Raw genomic sequence first — 18,862 nt, forward strand, 5'->3', positions numbered from 1 at the left:
TCTGAAAGAACAACTTAAGTCAACATAAAAATACAATTACTATTTTACACTTTTGTCAACAAATATGAAAAAAAAGTGTAACAATTCATAAAGATATATGCTTTAGTATTTACTGTAAAAAGTTACCAATCCTTTTTCTCTCTCTCTCTCTCTCTTATCAACGTTATCGATCCGCTCTTGGAGTTCCTTCAAGGAAGAAAAAGCAGTAAACGCAACCTGTTCATTGAAATCTACATTCTCATTTTCTCATCAACCCAACGATTTTATGGTTGACGCGTTTGTTCGTTGTAAAACGTCGAAAGTTGGCCACACGAGCGGATTTCCGGCGCAGACGCCACTTACGCGCGACAAATCCTCGGTGGTTATCTTTGTTTCGTAACGGAATCCGCGTACGCGGCAACCTTCTACCGGAAGTCGTAAAGAAGTCGCCGTGTAAGTATCGTAAAAGTTCACGGAGGATGAAAACTTTCGACTTTGCGGTTGCTGCACCTTACCCAATGTGATTTACCCTTGCTTTTTCTTCGCTCAATTTCATGGTAAGATGATAAATTTGGCGAGTTCCTTGAGTGGCTTCGAGATGTACTCGAAATGGAGTAAAAGAAGATGCTGTACCAGGAGACAATCAGAAAAAAACAATCAGCCTTGGTATAGAATTTTTGAAATATACATCCCATTTCAGCCGGACTGGGACATCGATATAGAGGTGTCCCGTGCACACCAACAAGAAGGGAAGAAAAAAGAGAAAAAGGGCAGCAGAGTTGCCCGTTGTTCCCGATGAAATATTTCGTCGGCGTAGTCTCGTTGTGTGCGGCCGATAAAACAAAATCCGATTAAACGCTTTGTTTTCGCCACTTTTTTTTCTCTCTCTCTCTCTTTCTCCACTACCCCTCACGCAGATCGTGCCTGTGCCCTAATTGATTTGCCGAGTAATGGATCGGCCAGTGCGCACTGTCAGCCGTTGCTGACCCGTCCGAACCATCGTCCAGCAATAATACCAGATCGGTTGCGTGCCATCGCGATCCAATACGCGACCGGTTGAACAATTTCACGTGTCGATGACCGAAGAAATGATTGGGCTTACTTGTCACGATCGTCAACGGTGTGCTTGTACAACCGATCGAAACGTTCACAGAATACGGATATAAATTTCATAGAGGAAGGGCAATTGTTGAGCGGTTTGCGGGACAAACGAGCGTGCTCGCCTAAATAACCCAAAACGGACGGGTACCTCGACAGACGTCAACGATACTCGGTGTACAGGGCTCGATTGTGGCCACCTCGTTCGTCACGCGACTATTTTTGACACTTACGAAGGATCGTCGACAAACTGCGAATTGTATTACTCTGTACAGTCTACGGTGTACGTATATTCGAAACCGAACACATTTTCAGTTTGTCTTCTTTTCGTGATGTGTTCCACAATCGGTATACCATGCCGAAACACAAACTTTTATATGCCATATGGAACTTTGATTTGTGAAATTATCCTCAAGATTATTGTACAATACTTCAATATTGAGATACAATAGGTAACCAGTTAACTCCATTCGACGTGTATACACGTAAATGCAAAACTTTGTTTCTGTGCGGTCGACGCGTATACTAGTCGCGTAAGAGATTAACGAAACGTTCGTTTATCTTCATTAAATTTACATAAAGAGCTTATGAAATTTTGATTAAAACAAAATGTCGCTAATATGAGGCAAGAGAGCGTGCATAATTTAAAAGTTTGAACCATTCGCGACATCTGTGCATTCCCTGAACTTTAAACAAACATTTTATATCCTAATTTAAACACAGAGCAAAGCATACACGAGGCTAATCAGCCTGCTGTGTTTCTAACGAAACTTTGCAACGGACCGCAATTTGTATCAATTCGAAATAATTTTTAACGAAAATTTCTTTTAAAAATCTCATTTCCTATTAAAATTCTGCTTGTCGGCGAAACCGTAAGCATCAACCATTTTCTATCACCTTCTATTTATCATAGAGAAAATATGATTCATAAAAATTGTAGTGACTTCGGGGATGCAACGAAAGGATTCAGCGTGTACTGGCTTCATGAATTATACAGTTGCCGAAATCGACAAAGATTGGAGAGAGGGGCAGCAGCGTGTCTCGAACTTCATCGATAAAGTTAGGATGCACCATAATGTTATTATAGAGTCAGCCGTGCGCTGCATTATTCTGCTGCATCGTATCCTCCGTATACTATGCTTCGCCACCTTTCTGTCTATTACTCTTCACCGTGGACCCTTAGGAAGTTGGTCAAGTCCGTTGAGCACATGCCTGCAGCGTGCGCCATCTTGTCGGCTAACGTAATCCAAATGGCGCTGCGACCGCCATATCAGTCACATGATTCATTCGGTTATGCTTGTAACCAGATCACGATTTCTAATTAAATATTCAGACTATTTCGAGCTGAATATTCCCGTCATTAGGGTGTTGGTGACGCATCAGGTATGTCAGTAATTTGGACCACTGTTGTAACTGATAATCGTTTGCAAGATTGATAATGAAAGAAGCCAACATCGTAAGAGAATTACTTGAAGTTCATCCCTACCAGTGAATTTTCAATTTCCTGTAATTGTTGGTTATAGCGCATCGTTTATCGTAGAACGCGGGATTTTAATTAAATCGCGTCTAACTTGGTGAAATTAACGCATCAAGGCAAGCGTGAAGGGAATCTTATTTAAAGTCTGTCGTGCAGTCTGGCTGAATAATTAAGCGACGACGCTGTGGATGATAGAAAGCCAAGTTGAAGCACCTGCAATCAGCTGGATTAGGTTTCACCAACGTTGGATTCGTGGTGAAGTGTCGAAGAGCAACTTTATCACGCTGCCCTAACAGCCCTGCGACCAAGTGACGCCGCATGCTAGATAAGACCCTACGAATCGTTTTTTCATCGACAAATACAATCGCGAAATCGTCCGTCAAACACTGAGACAACGTTTGCGCTTTCTATATTGCCAATTCCAGGGATTATCCGCCCGCACAGCTCTGTAGCCAACGCTATGTACAGCTAAAGTTTACTGTACATTCAATTCTCGTAATTCAATGTAACTTGTTTAACTTTGACAATGAAATTAGATTTAACAAATGAGATCAAAGTTAGTTCGACTACACCGTTTAACGCGCAGGACGATGTTCCGGGCAGAGTGGAGACGCAGAACGATTTGATGGAACGTCCATTTATTTACAGCGCTGCGTTTGACGCCGACGGTTAAACGATCTCGATAAAATGGTTCTCAGGAGCCAATCAAAATGTAATGGAATGTTCTGGATAAATCGTACGTGCCTGTGTCGACTCAATAATGGCGCATCGTTTGAAAAGCATTACCAATTCGCCAGAAACTTTGCTCCTTTTGTAAATGGCCGATAAACCGGTCCGTCACGGTTATCCGATCGTCATTATCGCGAATGACTGGCCTTCGGTTCATAATGCACCGGGATTTACCTCGATTTTGATCCGTCGACGAGTCGAGAGTCGTGTGATCGTGACAGCTTTATTGTTCGTTGAGACATTGATGGTTTCGATGCTCGAACACCGGAGCATTTTATGGGTCCTTTCATCAAATCTCTCCGTTATTCGAATGAAATCATTTGAAAATGGTTATTCGAGCGAAGAATTCGATTGAAAGTGAAAATACATGGATCGTCGTATATTCCTTTCGCAACGCGTTCATAAACGTTAAACCGTCAACCAAGAATCCATGGAATGTCTGTTCAGAGCTATAAAAATTACTGGACGTACAATTGCCTATACGTGGCTGATAATTGAAATAGGCCGTCGCTTTTTCGCGAATTTATTGGAAACGCCGTATGTATTATTCAATACCCCCTTCACCTCCCCCTACCAGCAACCCCTCGTTCATCCCTCTCCGATGATAACGGTGAATAGAGAACATGCTCGTGCGTCACGTGTTGCGGCACAATAATCGAACGCTTTCGGGAATGATTAAATTTTCAACGATACGCTCGACAAATTCCTTTTTCCCACGAGAGAAAGAGCGAATGATATGGACAAAATAAAGAAAGAGAAGTATTTATTATCAGAGTTATCATCGATTTTCCTAGGTGTTTCCTTATCCACTCTCTTAACCACTCTCCAAAATGTGAACTAAATCATTCTGACATTCTAAAATTAAAAAATTCCAGAAATTTCCAAAATTCCAATTATAATATTGAATTTTACATACGTTTATAGTCTACAGAAATTAAAGGTATTAAATACTTTTATATACAAAGTAATTTTCAAATAGAAATTCTAATCTCATGTCGAGTGATATTAACCAGGTACCGTTGTTAAGCTGAAATTATGCTTTAATTCTGTTATTAGAACTGAAAGCTGTTAACTTGAGTTTATAGGTAGAATAGAGAAGTGAACAGTACGCTTTCTACTTTGCGAACTACTTTAAACATTTAAAATTGTCGGTCCGTGGAGAGAAAGTTGGATGACTCTAACGTCACGACATAATTTCGCGATTAATAACTTCTCAGAAACTCTTAATTGACACGGACGGCTGAATTATAATAACTAAGAGCACAAGTGAGGTGTGAATAATCATACAGAAATGATACAATTGTATCATACAGATTTTAATTATAAACACGTGAAACTCATCTGATTTAAGACCTTTATAAATAATATTCAAAATACGATTATTTAAGAAAATAGAATGTTGCAAACAGTGATAAATCAAGAATCAACCATTAAGAAGAAGTTAGGTTCGAGGTTTAATGCTCGAGGTTAATTAAAATCCAAGAAGCAACGATGGTTCGAATCTTCATTAGCGCTAAGTTCACGAACTAAACGGACGATCGACGTTAATCCACTAAGACTCGAGTAATCTTATCCTTTAAAGTCACTGCTATATTAAGACAGGACTAACCGGTTAAATTAAGATTATATTAAGGAGGTAAAATGGCATTGTTGGCTCCATACTCGGCGCAAACGCCGTGACAAGGAACTGCATAGAATTATATTATGGAGAACTAGAGATTCTCGGAAATGGACGAATACCTGGATACTCTGATCCCGTGGGAAAATCTTTAGTAGGTAGTAGTGAATTATACAGAAGCACAAACCCTGCTTGAGCACGAGGAGAATATACACGGGCTAGGTGGTATCAATCGGTAATAAGGCTGAGAGAAGACTGAAGGTATACCAAAGAGAAAATCATGGAAATATTTTGAGAATTCATACTTTCCCCATATAGCTATTTTCCCTAGAGAAGTGTACCTATAATCATTTAGTAGTTCTCTGGTAGAAAAAAAAAAAAAAAAAAAAAAAAAAAAATACAAACAAATATAGAATGCCACAGTATAGGCAGTGAAAATTGTTACTAACCAAACACAACAAATGAAAACACGATACCAGTATCAGTACAGGTTTTTTTTGGTAACAATGAACAATTTGAAAACCATTTCCCTGCGTCAATTTTTTTTTAATTCATACCCACTTTTATAAAAGAACGATTGTTTTTGAAATGATTTGCCCATCCGGTCACAAGTTGACGTTAAAAGAGCAGCGGTTTTTCGGATGTCTTTTATTTCATGAAATACCAGTTGGAAAAAAACATGGCCACGCGAGGCTGGATAAATCCATTATTTCAATCGTTTGACTGGACCACATTCAAACGTAAAGCTTGACAAAAACAAAAAAAAATTCCAATTATTCTACAAATTTTCCGAGCTTCTTTACACGACAACCGAGTATTTCTGTCCGACATGATGAGGACACTTTTTCAGCTTTCGTTTCCTAAAAAGTTTCCTTCCCTACAGCCCCAAGTGCGGAAAATTATAAGAAATCTATTGTAATGGCCAATATTCCGATATAATTTATTAAAGAAGAATTTCTTACTCTTTTAATCACACGGTTAAAGATAAATCGAAATGAAACTGGGTGGTTTCTCGATTCGTATTATTTTCGATTATTTCCAATCGAAAGCATCGTCGGTGTGGAAATGAAAAGATCGAAGAATTCTCGCCACGCCATTAGGCGGCGTGTCGTTAATGAAGTTTGAAATGAATGCGAGGTTGATATTGATCATAGGCGGATTAAAGGTGAATAGAGCTCAGCAAATAAATTGCAAATCCCGGATTCGAACGGTGGGTAGGTTAAATCGAGTTATACGTATAGCACGCGTCCAACCAGACACGCAGGGAAAAAAAGGTTAATAAGTTCATGTATGCATCGACGATGAAATGAAAAATGGAATTTTAGCTGACGGTGATATTGCCCGTGACAAGAGTATCTCGGAATAAACGTATGAAAATAACTTGAAATAATGAAAAATAATCGAAAGATTTCGAATCGATAATCTCATGAAGACATTTTTGAAGATGATTAATTGATCTTATTCGAGCCCAGTTGGGTAGATTTTTTTTTGCATGTATCTTGTATCAAAACAAAGACTGTGCTATTACCGTGTAAGAAAAAAAATTGTAATATCTCGAATAACAATCAACATTTGTTGATTCATAAATATTATTAATCACAGGTCTTTGCTTTTGTCATCGCAAAATCGAAAAATCATGGGTTACAATTACATTTCTTTTTCTTACAAGTTTTTGACAAATGGAAAGAGTCGATACGTGGTCAGAATGTAGGAAACTGACGAAACAGACACACGATTAATGTTCCGTCAGAAGAACGTCAAACGGTTTTCGTTGAAATTCGAAATTGACGAGAAGGAAGTCGCCTTCGCGTGACAGTGAACGCATTAAAACGTGAGATGCATGGCCGCGAATCGATTTATCGACGGATCTGATCGTGATCGAAAGGCCGAGAGTAACCGAACGAAGCTATTTAAAATTCATGAATTCTGTCATATCTATAACCAATTAGGTCACACACGTTGACGATCAACGTCTGCCGGTTCACAGAACTATAATGAAAGCCTCTCAAAATTCAACGAACGTTCCATTCTTTATCGAAGCAATTAGAATCTCCCATGCAGCCTGCATAAACTATCGGCTGGCCGCAAATCATATTTGAATATTGTCTATGCGGTCAGATGTTGCATCAAACTGGTTTGCTTTAATTAAAGAAAAGAAATAAAATAGTAAAAAATGGTTATTAAATTCTATAATATTCAAGAATTAAAAATTATATTATTTTGTTTCTAAATCGCTATATCATTAAAAGGAAGATTTTGAGAATTCCTGCTTCCCTTATGTCGCTATCCTCCCCACAGAAGTCAGATCTGATCGCGAATATACTCCATTACTCACATAACAATTAATAATCATTGTATTTATAATTACTAAATTTTTGGCACACTCTGTAGCATCCATTTATCCATTTAAAATGAATTTGCATTTTTATATGAATATCTTGCTCTATAAATATTAAACTGAAGCATCTCCATTATCTCTTGTTTGATTGCACTTTAACGAAAGACATTTATTCCTGGCTAACAAACCCTAACAATCGCATTTTCGATCCACCCAACGATCATCTGAAGTTTAACTAGAAATTCACATTTACAATAGCAGTTTAGAGTAGCTTGAAAGTTCTCCAATCTCGGAACGAAACTTTATGCTACCCCCTTGTAACTTCATAAAAAAACTACAAGTCTCTGATTTCGTCTAATGAGATCCGACTTTCAGGGAACTCGAATTTTTGTACCGCTCGTTATAATCTATACATCCGAGAAAATCATATACACGTATACCGAAGCTGCAAATTTTTAATATATGTATTTATATACTCAAACTTGAAGCAGATAATAATCAAATTTTTTCACACTTTTTTTTCTTATGATTGGATAAAATTAAAAATTAAATTGATTTTAATTACCGATATTACCGAAGGTTAATTTTTTCTGGGGGTATTTAACGTATAGGTGTTCTCAATAGTTTTACGAATGATGGGAAAATGAAATTCCAGCAGTGGCATAATTTCGATTTCACAGCCTGATAACAGGGCGAATATCCACAAAATTATAACTGGTGCCGAGTGCGCAGTGAAATCAATTTCTGTGCCATTAAATCGTATGTTCGAGACTCACCTGATTCCTCCACGAGTGATGTCGTAATTTAGCGTTCGGGATCCGTGCCGCCACGTAACGTACCCGGTGGGTTGCGGTATATTGCTGACCACACACTTCAATTCTATCGTGCTGCCCGCTTTGTAGAATTTGTCACCTGCCGTCGCGCCGTGTTCATCCACAATTTCTACCCTCGGTACTGTAACACGCAACGAATCATTTTTATCAATTTACGTTCTGCCTTTTGGCTTGCAAATATTTCTAACAGTCAAACGGTGGGAGATTGAAATGACCTCATGATGGTCACTGATGACAAAACGGAAAGAAAATTTTAATTATAATTAATCCTTTTACTGCGAAAAAAGTACCTATACGTATCAAGAGAAAAATTACTTACAATAAATAACTAACTGAAGTACTGCTACAAAGTGTAAAGAATGAAAAAATCCTTACCCTAAATCAAAAGAAGTGGAAAGAAGAAATAGGAAAAGAGCACCTAAGGCTCTACGAAAGACTAAAACAAAATGAACGTTTGAGCATGCCTGTCACAGAAAAATGGCCGATTAGGACTGAGAAAACCTTCAGAACCATCGAATATTGAGATTAGTATTAGTCCCTATTTTTCACGAATTTTTACAAAATGGACCCTCAGTTTTCAAATACTAAATCTATAAGAAACACATCAAAACATTTATTGGCAATTTAGCGAACTTGCTAATTAACAACTTTTAAAAAGGTACAGTAGCTTTCAAAAATAGTATACCGACTCTAAAAATTGAACGTGATATATTTCTGAATAATATTTTGTATATTCTACGCAAACATTCTCATTCTTCAAGTTCTCCAAACGGTCACTTACAAGCTCCTTTCAAAACTCCGAAGAAAAAGTGCATTCACGTGGAGGACCCCAACTTCCCTAGAAAATAAGTTGTTTCTTCCAGTCATCGGTTCGTTTCGGAGGCAGCTTGCAAGAAACGTGCCCGAGAACTGTTAACTGCGAGAGGAATTGCTGAAATTTCTCAGTGTCGAAGCATCCGTTAGAAACAGAGCCACAGAAAAAAAGAAAGAAATGGAAAGGATCGCGAGCGAGTACGTTCGTCGTGGAACAATAAGTTTCCACTTGCTAATGGCAAAAAAGAAAAATGATATTACCTAAATAATAATCTATGCGAGCATTATTTGAAAAGTCAAATAAAACGGATTAAAGAGTTAGAAGTCAATGGACGAGGCCAGCCATCTTTAACCATTGACACGAGATCAGCAGAATGTGTGGCTCGTTTAACTGTCGATGCAGGCAAGTATAATGGAACGGCCCATTTGAGTACGAAGTTAGTGCACGCCTCGATGGAGTTTGCTGGAAGCAACAATCTGGAATTAATTTCGGCGTGCGGGTGAACTTGAGGATGGACTGAGCCTGAGAACTGCAGGAAACCGACTGACTCTATACGATCAAGATTAAAACCCGACTCTCAGCAAAAAGCAAACATCCTGGATTCTTTTATCCTGATAAGACTATCAATTTATCTTCGCTCCTCCGTTTTTCAACTGTTGCTTCGCCGATGAAATTCGGCCTAAGGAAACTGACTAATGCTTATTTCGACTTTGAAATTCTGGAAGCTTGGAATTGTGAAATTTTTGAGTTTTGAGTCTTACATTTATTTCCAAACACTCTTGTTGCCCAAAAGCACTTGAAAAAAGTTTTGATAAGGACAGAAGAAAAGACACATTGAAATATTTAAAAATTAACCGTACAATCATGAATTTTCATATTTAAAGCTTTAACCCAAATAACTGGAATGATTATTTTAACAAACCTGTTGCTCTTAAAAGGAACGAAACATACCTTTGATTCCCGTATATGCTATACAAAAAAGTAGGTCATAATTTAGAAATTTTATTTTATCATGATATTAAATTTAAAAATCGACTTTGTACGTCGAATAAACATCGACAACGAGTCGAGTTTAATTTCCACAAACGGAAAAAAAGCGGAATATCTCTGTCAAGCTTTCTACTATTAAATTGAATCGATGGAACGCGATATTAAAAAAAAAAAAAGAGAGAGAGAGAGAGAGAGAGAGAGATTACTATCCCCAGGAACAAGTTGAATAATTTTGGATGTACGTTAACCGGCGTAATTTCATTCGGCTAAGCGGTCATTACCATTTAATGGCCGCCACTTTCTATGTAGCTACGTGCAAAGGGTCAAGTGAAAATTGCTTCCAATTATTCCACGGTACTAACGTGTAACACGAACTGAACGCAAAAATTGAAACGCGTTTTAATTTGCCTCGAAACAACGTCGAAAACGGGGAAACAAGAGCGTAATTGTATCAGCTTTTTAATAAAATAGCTTGGGAACGCTTCGTTGAAAGAGTTTTGATTTTTTAAATAACGCTCCAACCACTTTTTGCTTCTGTTTTCATACATTGCCGTTTTTGTTCGCGGAAAATTCGAGTAAATGAAACGATCAGAGAGGGCGAGTCGGAGTTGCATCGAAATTTGGAAGGAGAAAGAAAACGCATAGGAAACGAGTTTCCTTTATTTTCGGTTAGTTTCATTGAATACAGAAATTGGAAATATGGAAGGAAGAATAATACAGAGGAAGTGATTCGCCGTGAATGGTAAGAAAATGGAGGTGAGATCAATAGAATGGAAATTACTTAAATGAAAAATAAGATTAGCCAGGAAAAACGGATGTTTATTAGTATTGTGTTAATGTTTTTGTTATTGAAAGATATCGAACGGGAAGTTCTGTAGGTGCTTTTTAGATTCCTTCTATAATCTCCCTAGACTCGTAGAATATTTAAAATTTCGGTAGATTCATCTTAAGGCCACTATCTTAAATGCTGATGACCCCAGCATCAGTTGAAAGACGAGGCAACAGTAAACGAAGATCTCAAAATAGGATAATTCCACGCACGAAATTACTCATGAGCCCGGTTACAAAGTGCCGGGAACTAATCAATCGCTTCGCTTAGAACGTGGCAGGTTTAAATGAATTTCAGCTCACGAAGCGGAGGCAACCGGAGCTTACAAACAGACCGGATGCGTACGAAAAGTAGTTTCACTTGCTTTCTAGACTGAACTTAATTGAAGTATCTCGTCAGACGTGCAACTCAAACACCGAGGGAAAAAGAGAAATATAGAAAAAAAAGGCGACAGATAAAGCCAAGAAAAGGAACAGAAGAAACGAATCAATGGCTGTTGCACCGAAAATAGAAAAAAAAAATAAAAGAAAACAAGGACAACACCGGAAACGACAAACGCCACGTTGGAAAGGCGAAAAGGTATAAAAGAGAAAGGAAGACAAACCAGGGGTGGCAAACAATCGCGAAAAGGGCTTCTCCTCTTGGCACCAGTTAATCAAAGCCTCGACCCTCGGTTTCCCTCAGTGTCGGACAAACAATGCCTCCCAGTTGCAAACTTTTAAAACATCCAGTCGAAAAAGCAGCCCATTTGCACTCGAATATAAAGAATACTTCTTTTTCTTTCAATGACACCGACACTGTGTATCTACTGTTAAATTGGTTGTCCGGTGAGTTGTATGACATTGTCCATTAACTCGTTTTTAGCTTTTCGTAATAAAAGATAATAGATATGAACGATTTCAGAATAAAAATTACTGTTAAAAATGCCAAATAAAGGGAAATTACAGGTTATTTCCAATTACTAAAAAATTATTGGATTAAAAAGTGATTCGTTAGTCACGAATTGCTTCGTTTTATTATATAATAATATTGCAAACGGGACAACACGATACTGAAATTTAATTTGTTCAGTCATTTGAATCAATATACTCTTATTACTGAAGTACTATTTAATTAAAACAAATATTTACAAAATTTAAATGATGTATTTTTTAAACCATTTTATTTACCGGATAAAATAATTATTGAATTGTTATTTCTGTGTCAATCATAATTAAATCCCCCAGCAATTATATTTCAATTAAATGAAATGCAAATTATTAAACACTCAACGTACAGTTTAAAGGTAATAAATTTTATTTTATTTCTGTTGTAATGTATGAACAGTTGTCACGGTATTTGAGACACGTACGAGGCTGGATTTCATGCCGGTACTACATACCCGTAATTATGACCCGAGATTTGCAACCTCAGACCAGTAAATGTGCGAATTACACTACACAGATGTATATCTGCGACAAGCACTACGTGTAATGTCTCCCTGAAACAGTGCTTGAAAGCATATCGTTGAGAACGTGACGCGATTAAATCGGTTCTTTGAGGAGAACTGTCTAAAGAGGAAAGGATTAACACGTTCACTGACACAGTAGGAACAACTATGCCTAAAGCACAACATGGATCATTAAGTATATTAAAAATTATTTTTAAGTTAAATTTTTAATTGCAAATATTTGCAATTTTTTAATTTTTGATCAACATTGTAAATTGTTTATGTAAATTGTTTAGAATGACATTAGAAAAATAAAATGGTATTCCATTTTTGGATAGTTTCCTCTACATATTATCTAATACCATCACCATTATTATAACATAGAAAGTTTCTAAGAGAATCACGAGCAAGGTCGAGTATTCATGTAATATCTCAGCAGCCATCGAGTGGAAAATTGAGAAAAACTTTTCGGGGCGCATAATTCATCCTCAATAATTGCAACGGTAACCCGAATAGGGAATTTACATGGAAGCGGGGCTCGTGAAATTGCAATGTTCGCGAGAAGCGAATTGAATTCATTAAGACCACGTGTTCTTCCTTCCTTTTCACCTCTTTCAATCTTCAGCCTCTCGTTTTCTTCGCTTATTTTTCTTCCCGATTTCCTTTCTACTTTCCTCTTAAACTACCCTCTCTATCTTACTATACTTTACTTGTCTCTCCTATCTTCTATCTTCAACCGGATTTCCTTGTTTCTCCTTTTCCTTTTATCTCCATTCTTTTCTTTCTTTCCTGCCTAACCTTACCCTTTCTTTTTTATTATCTCCGCGTTTTACTTAAAATCGATAAAAACATTAAGTTTGATTTCCCCTTTTTAAACTTTCTACAGAATTATTGTGGATTGAAAATTTCAGTGTTACATTATAGTGTGCTAAATATGATAATATAATTTTTTTCTTTTGTTAAATTTCATTTTATCTTGTCTTGGCTTTCGTTAAACAGAATCGAATTAAGGTAACAGAAGAACGAGCAAGAGGAACGTAACGCGGAAGGGACAGGGAAAAGAGGAATTGCTTATATCGAGACGACAAGCCAGAAGCACATATGTACTGGGACACGAACAAAAGACGGAACACACGAGAAGTCTAGAAGTTCGATGGGAAACAAGAACATATCAGGAATTCCTATCGAGCATCCATAGACCACAGCCACCAACCAGTTTCAAGTTTACGCCTTCAACTTTTCCGTATCGCTTCCACATATCTGTTTCTGACGTTCTACCTGTTTCAATTCTATCGTAGACACGGCTGTGCCTGTGTATTTTCTCGAAAATATTTCCTCTTTCTTTCCAATTCGACAAATTACTGTTGACTGCTACAGTTAAAATAAACATCAGTAGTAAGATATATTAAAAAAAAAAAAAAACGAATAAGTGTCTAAAGGAAAAGCGTATGTTATATCTCATAACATTTACAAGAGAACATAGAAACAATTTATGTTCAAGGCATAATAATAATTTTTTTTTTTAAACGAACGCATCAAAAATATTCAATCAAAGCAAGTTTTTTTTTAGCCTTTCTTCGTCATATTATCGCTGACCAGAGTTTCTATGATTTTTTCTGTTACTAATTATTCATTTTTATCATTAAGTTAAATATCACTGTTGTAGAGTAATATTATTGGTATTGATTTTAAGCGAATATCGTTATTATAGAGTTTCAATGCTTACTGAATCCGAAAAATTTATTAGAACCCTTCAAATGCAAGCGCATAAGGATGACCCAAGGTCTAGATGTACGCCAGCTCGCTGGGGAACGTGGGGGAGAGTATTCATGGGAATCACGTTGGCGCCGTATAAGACATATGCCACCACCTCTCACCCCTGAACTACACGTCTAGCCACACCCTCTACGATCACCCCGTCCAGACATTCCAGTCTTACGACCAATTATTTTCGCATATATGGGACATTTCAGACATATTTTTACAATGGATATAAACGAGCAGTCTCCTTAGTTCGTGCTCGTCATACTTAATCTTCGAAACTGCCGTCCCCCGCGCAAGAGTGAATTCGTCAGGTTCTCACTTGACAAATTATTAAAAAATATGTATTAAGATAAGATTTATCGTTTCATTCTAATTATCACTCTAACAACCAGAAAATCTTTACCCAAGACTCCAGACTCCAGACACCGTTCAATGTTTAATTTTAACTTTTCTGTAATTACATTTATTTCTAGTTCTATATTTTATATCATATTTTTATTTTTCTATTTCGTTTTAATTCCTCTTTATGTTTATATATTAAATTTATATCTGTACAATTTACAAATAAATATGTGAATAGAACCTTGTTCCAAGTTGATACAGAAAATCCTAAGGTAATCCATTGGTCCGTGAGAAGCAGAGTACTAGTAATTGGAAGCTCTCAGATTCAAGTTACACGATACAACCCCCTCACCCCCTCCCACCCATTGAGTTATAGAATATAAATCCCGGAGAAGCTCGATTAGAATTCACCTGTCGTCGCACAGGAAGCAAATTACTAATCTCTGGTTTAGGCTCTGACACCCTCTCTTCCTCGTACTACTCCATTTTCACGCCCCTTTGTCCTTCGATCGGCTTTCGTCTTCCTCTCTCAGCGTCCTTAGCTTCTCGTTCTTGCTCATTCGGATGCTTTATATTGAATGCAATCGTTCCGAACGATCCATTAGCAGATTCTTTCGTGGATGCATTGCCGGGGTCTGTATGAGCCCCGGAAAAGTGGGATAACTGCGGATTGAATGTGTGCCGATAACCGCAAATCGTTCGGGTAAGCGTTCCTACGGATATATATATGGGGATGCTGGAAATTGCGAGCCAATGGCAATTGAGAGATTAAGTTTTTTATTCAACGAAGGATGGGATAAAGCGAGACGAGGGGTCGCGGAGTAGCGCCGGATTTCGAAACGGTTGTTCTTTGTTCGATAGGCAAGGCCACCCTACTTTTATTAGAAACGCGAACCGAGATAACGAGAAATTGCTAGCTGTACCGAGACGACGCCGACTATTCGGCTAATCGGGTCCAATCGAGCAACAACGTTTCAAAAATATGTACGTTTTTATAGGTTTTTACAAATGTTAAAAGAAACCCCTTTTTTTCCTAAAACGTCATCTCTGTTGAAACGATACGGATAGGAAACCTGACCTAATTTCCCCGTCAAAATATACGAAAATTGTCTACGACATTCATTGTTGCGAAAGATTTCAAGGGTAAAATACATCCGAAGACTACCGTTGAAATGGAAACCAGAATCTTCCTTCCCTTATAATGAACACTTGTCCCCGTTTCGATAAGAGTCGCCATGGAAACAGATTTCCACCGATCGTTTCCTTCTTTACATTCACAATAATACTCGAACGTCTTGAAATCCTCGGATCCCTTTTCTCCGAGGATCTCTATACACGTAGCAAATCTCCTCTACACTCGGCATTACATTTTCCACTTACACCGAAGCGAAGGCCGAGCTGGATATAGTCGGTTCCGATTCAATTCACGCGAGATTCAACGAAGAAGTATTGTAGGTATATATACCGTACATCTAGAATATGCATTCGAATTTTCATTTAACGACTCACGAGGAAAACGCACGCACGTTGCGGAACGCAATCGCGTCGCGAAAAGCTTTTAATTAAAATATGGAGATCAAGCCGGACGGCAAAGCCCAACCCATTGTGGCTTCGGGCCGAGCTGCAATAACAGATAATATATCGTCCACGGGTAGCCGTTGTAACCGGCTCTTTCAAACAATGAATTCAAATCCGACCACCGCTAAGTGAACAATCACATCTGGAACCTTTTCCGTGTATTGTGGCTGTGCACTGAAAGAGACGGAAAAGAAGAAACAATGAGGGAAAGTGTAGTTCCGTCAGAGACTACTACTGGAAGACGTGTTAGTGATGATATTGGATGTGATAGTGTTGGAAAGTACAGTTTCTGTCGCAATAATATACGATGAGGGAATTATAATTAATCAAAAGTCAAAAGAATATTTAAGGTGCTAGAAGACAGCGATCAGAAGTTCTTGACCAGTACTGAATAACCGAAGAATCAGAATAGCTAAGAAAACTTTCTGTGAAACGATTCTTCGAGAGAAAGTATAATTATCCTAACAGAATGACTCCATTTGCATGTAAGACAAAGTTTCGCTTTTGTAGGACACTCCTTTAGCTAATAAAATTCTTAAGACGCAACGTAGACGAGAAAGTCTCGGTTGAAGTATCTTCGCAATAAAATATGGAATGCAAAGTAAAAAGGAAATGATCCAACCTTCTTTAAGTTTTATCCACTGTTCGAGTTTTTCCTTCAGAAAAATTGATATTAAGCTTTCAGATATAAATTCTTTGTTAAACTATCCTCGTTCACCAGGCGATCCTCTGAGATGCACGAGTTTCTAATTGTTTCAGCAGGTTTAATGCCGTATTACCATATTCCTTTCTAGACGTAAGACACGGTTCCTTTTCATCTCTGAATATGAATTGCAAAATTATCTGGATGAGTAAAGTCATGCTTTATCATTGGCATAACTAGGTTAAGGCTTAGACCACCCAAAAATGTGGACTGCCGTCTCTCTCTATATGTATATAAAGAGTGACCTCCTTATCATTCTAAATTTCTGAGATTTTAAGATCCTAAAATTCTTTAATTCTACAAAATAATTTCAAAACTTTTTAATTCCGATTTCCAGATTTACACAATTCTGGAATTTCAATTTAATATTTTCAAAAACTTTAGGTTTCTTGAATTCTAAATTTGCAAGATTCGAAGATTCAAAAATTGCAACGAATCTCATGTGAATGTAGAAATTAACAGCTATGGAAGGTGGATCTGTCAATCACATGTAGAAGTTGAGGCAGGAAATAGAGTTTTCTAGTAGATAATTGAATGGGGACCACAGCATTCTTTCGTGGTAAAACTACTAAGCGCATTCATTGTCACCTGTACCGAACAGCATCGATCTGCGATACACGGTTGCTATTAATGTTCAACGTGAGTATACCAGACACTGGATTCCGCGATGCGTGAAATGGAGATAATGACTGGCGAGCCAATCAGTTAACCAGACCGAGTCAGAGTAGACTAATGAGGATGCACCCTATGCTGTCCGTGCGGTTAGTCGTGTATAGAACAAACCGTTCAAGCAAAAAGTGTATCCAGTTTCTTGTCAACGTTTCTTGTTTTATCGACTCTTGGAATAATTTATAACAATAAGCCGATTAGGGACTTCCTCGTTAGGCTACTATTTAATCAAACACAGACCTAATTCGCGATCGAGGTAATAAAAAATAAAACCGTTGTTCAAAGAAATTAGGGACATGTTCAGACTTAACTCTGAGTAAAAAACCTAATCTTTGAGCAGAGAAATAAATGATCTAATCCAGATCAAAATTTGATATAAAATTTAAAATATATTTAAGTTCAACAATCATAATTATTCTCTCGGTGTTAGACGGTTAAACAATGTAGATGATTTGGAACACCGCAGCAATCAATCTATGGTCGATTCGATGGTCAGCTTTGAATGTTGAACGACCATGGCTGAAAACAATGCAGCCATAACTGCTATTCGACGAACCAACTACAATTTCACGTGCCTTGTGTACACTGAATCAATACTAGACGAGCTAGATCACCGTTTGTCTATGTTACAAATTTTGCAATCAAAACTTCATAAACCTTGATATAAGGATACAAAGAAATAGAAGAAATAGAAGAAATAGAAGATATTATTAATAAATAAGAAGGCAGAATTTTCCAGACACATTTATAAAAAAGAAAACAACAAATGTTTATACATGCGGATTAGTTAAGAGATAGCAACTTGACCCAGTTACAAACTTGTACACATCCCTTCGAAACCCAATCTGATAGTTGATTTCAGCGAATCCGTGGAAATATGAGTACGATATCGAGTAGGAATCTCGGCAAGGGGACTTTTCTAACAAAGAGAAACGAAATGACTTTGTTACGTACGGAAAATGATCGTTCCTGTTGTTTGTGATCGTGTCCAACGAACAAAAGAGTACACGTGCGTTGAATGTACGCATAGAATCGTGACATATTTGATACAAGACTGTATAACAATACCTCGAGTGTTGCACTTATAGCTGAATCATACACGATAACCATCCATTGTTTATCGGACCATTGTGAAAGACTGGCGATGTGGAACACAGTCGACAAAATTCGTATATTCTATGGGACCCATGAATTTACAATGGCTACTCAAATTATTAGGACACCGAAGCGAAGAACGTGTTTTCTGTGTTTGCATGAAGGATAAAGAATAAAGGTATTATTATAAGAAGGTATTGCAAAAAGAAAAATTCAGTGCGAGAGCTCGCGTAATGCCAACAGGCGAATCGAAATGTAAGAGGAAAAGCTTATGTAACTCCATTTCCGCGTGAGATAGTCGTTCATCGGACAGAACGAGAACTTTGATCCAACCGGAAACTGAATTCGATCGTTCCCACGTATGGTTCTTCAATCATCAAGGCTGATAAAGGGAACGAGACGGGTACACAGATCGGATTGTACGCGTGTACCAGCGTTCCGGCTCGAATAATCAATAGCCGATCATTGATACGTACATCCGCGGCCTGTACTACTAGCAGAACATTCACGGAATACAAATACAGGAACATGTTCGCAAATTCGCGATTAGAATTGATACTGTTCAACCTACTATGTA

The 18,862-nt window shown here is 37.7% G+C and overlaps 1 protein-coding gene across 1 annotated transcript in view; it reads right to left on the minus strand.

The window, feature by feature from the left end:
• LOC114876047 (peroxidasin-like) overlaps positions 1-18,862 on the minus strand; it is a 102,591-nt gene that overhangs the window by 43,646 nt on the left and 40,083 nt on the right. Inside the window, exon 5 of the mRNA XM_029187054.2 lies at positions 8,016-8,193. Within this exon, the coding sequence (XP_029042887.1) occupies positions 8,016-8,193 (178 nt within the window). The remainder of the gene's footprint in view (positions 1-8,015; positions 8,194-18,862) is intronic.

Source organism: Osmia bicornis, chromosome 3 (assembly GCF_907164935.1).
Source record: "Osmia bicornis bicornis chromosome 3, iOsmBic2.1, whole genome shotgun sequence".
Taxonomy (NCBI): Eukaryota; Metazoa; Arthropoda; class Insecta; order Hymenoptera; family Megachilidae; genus Osmia; species Osmia bicornis.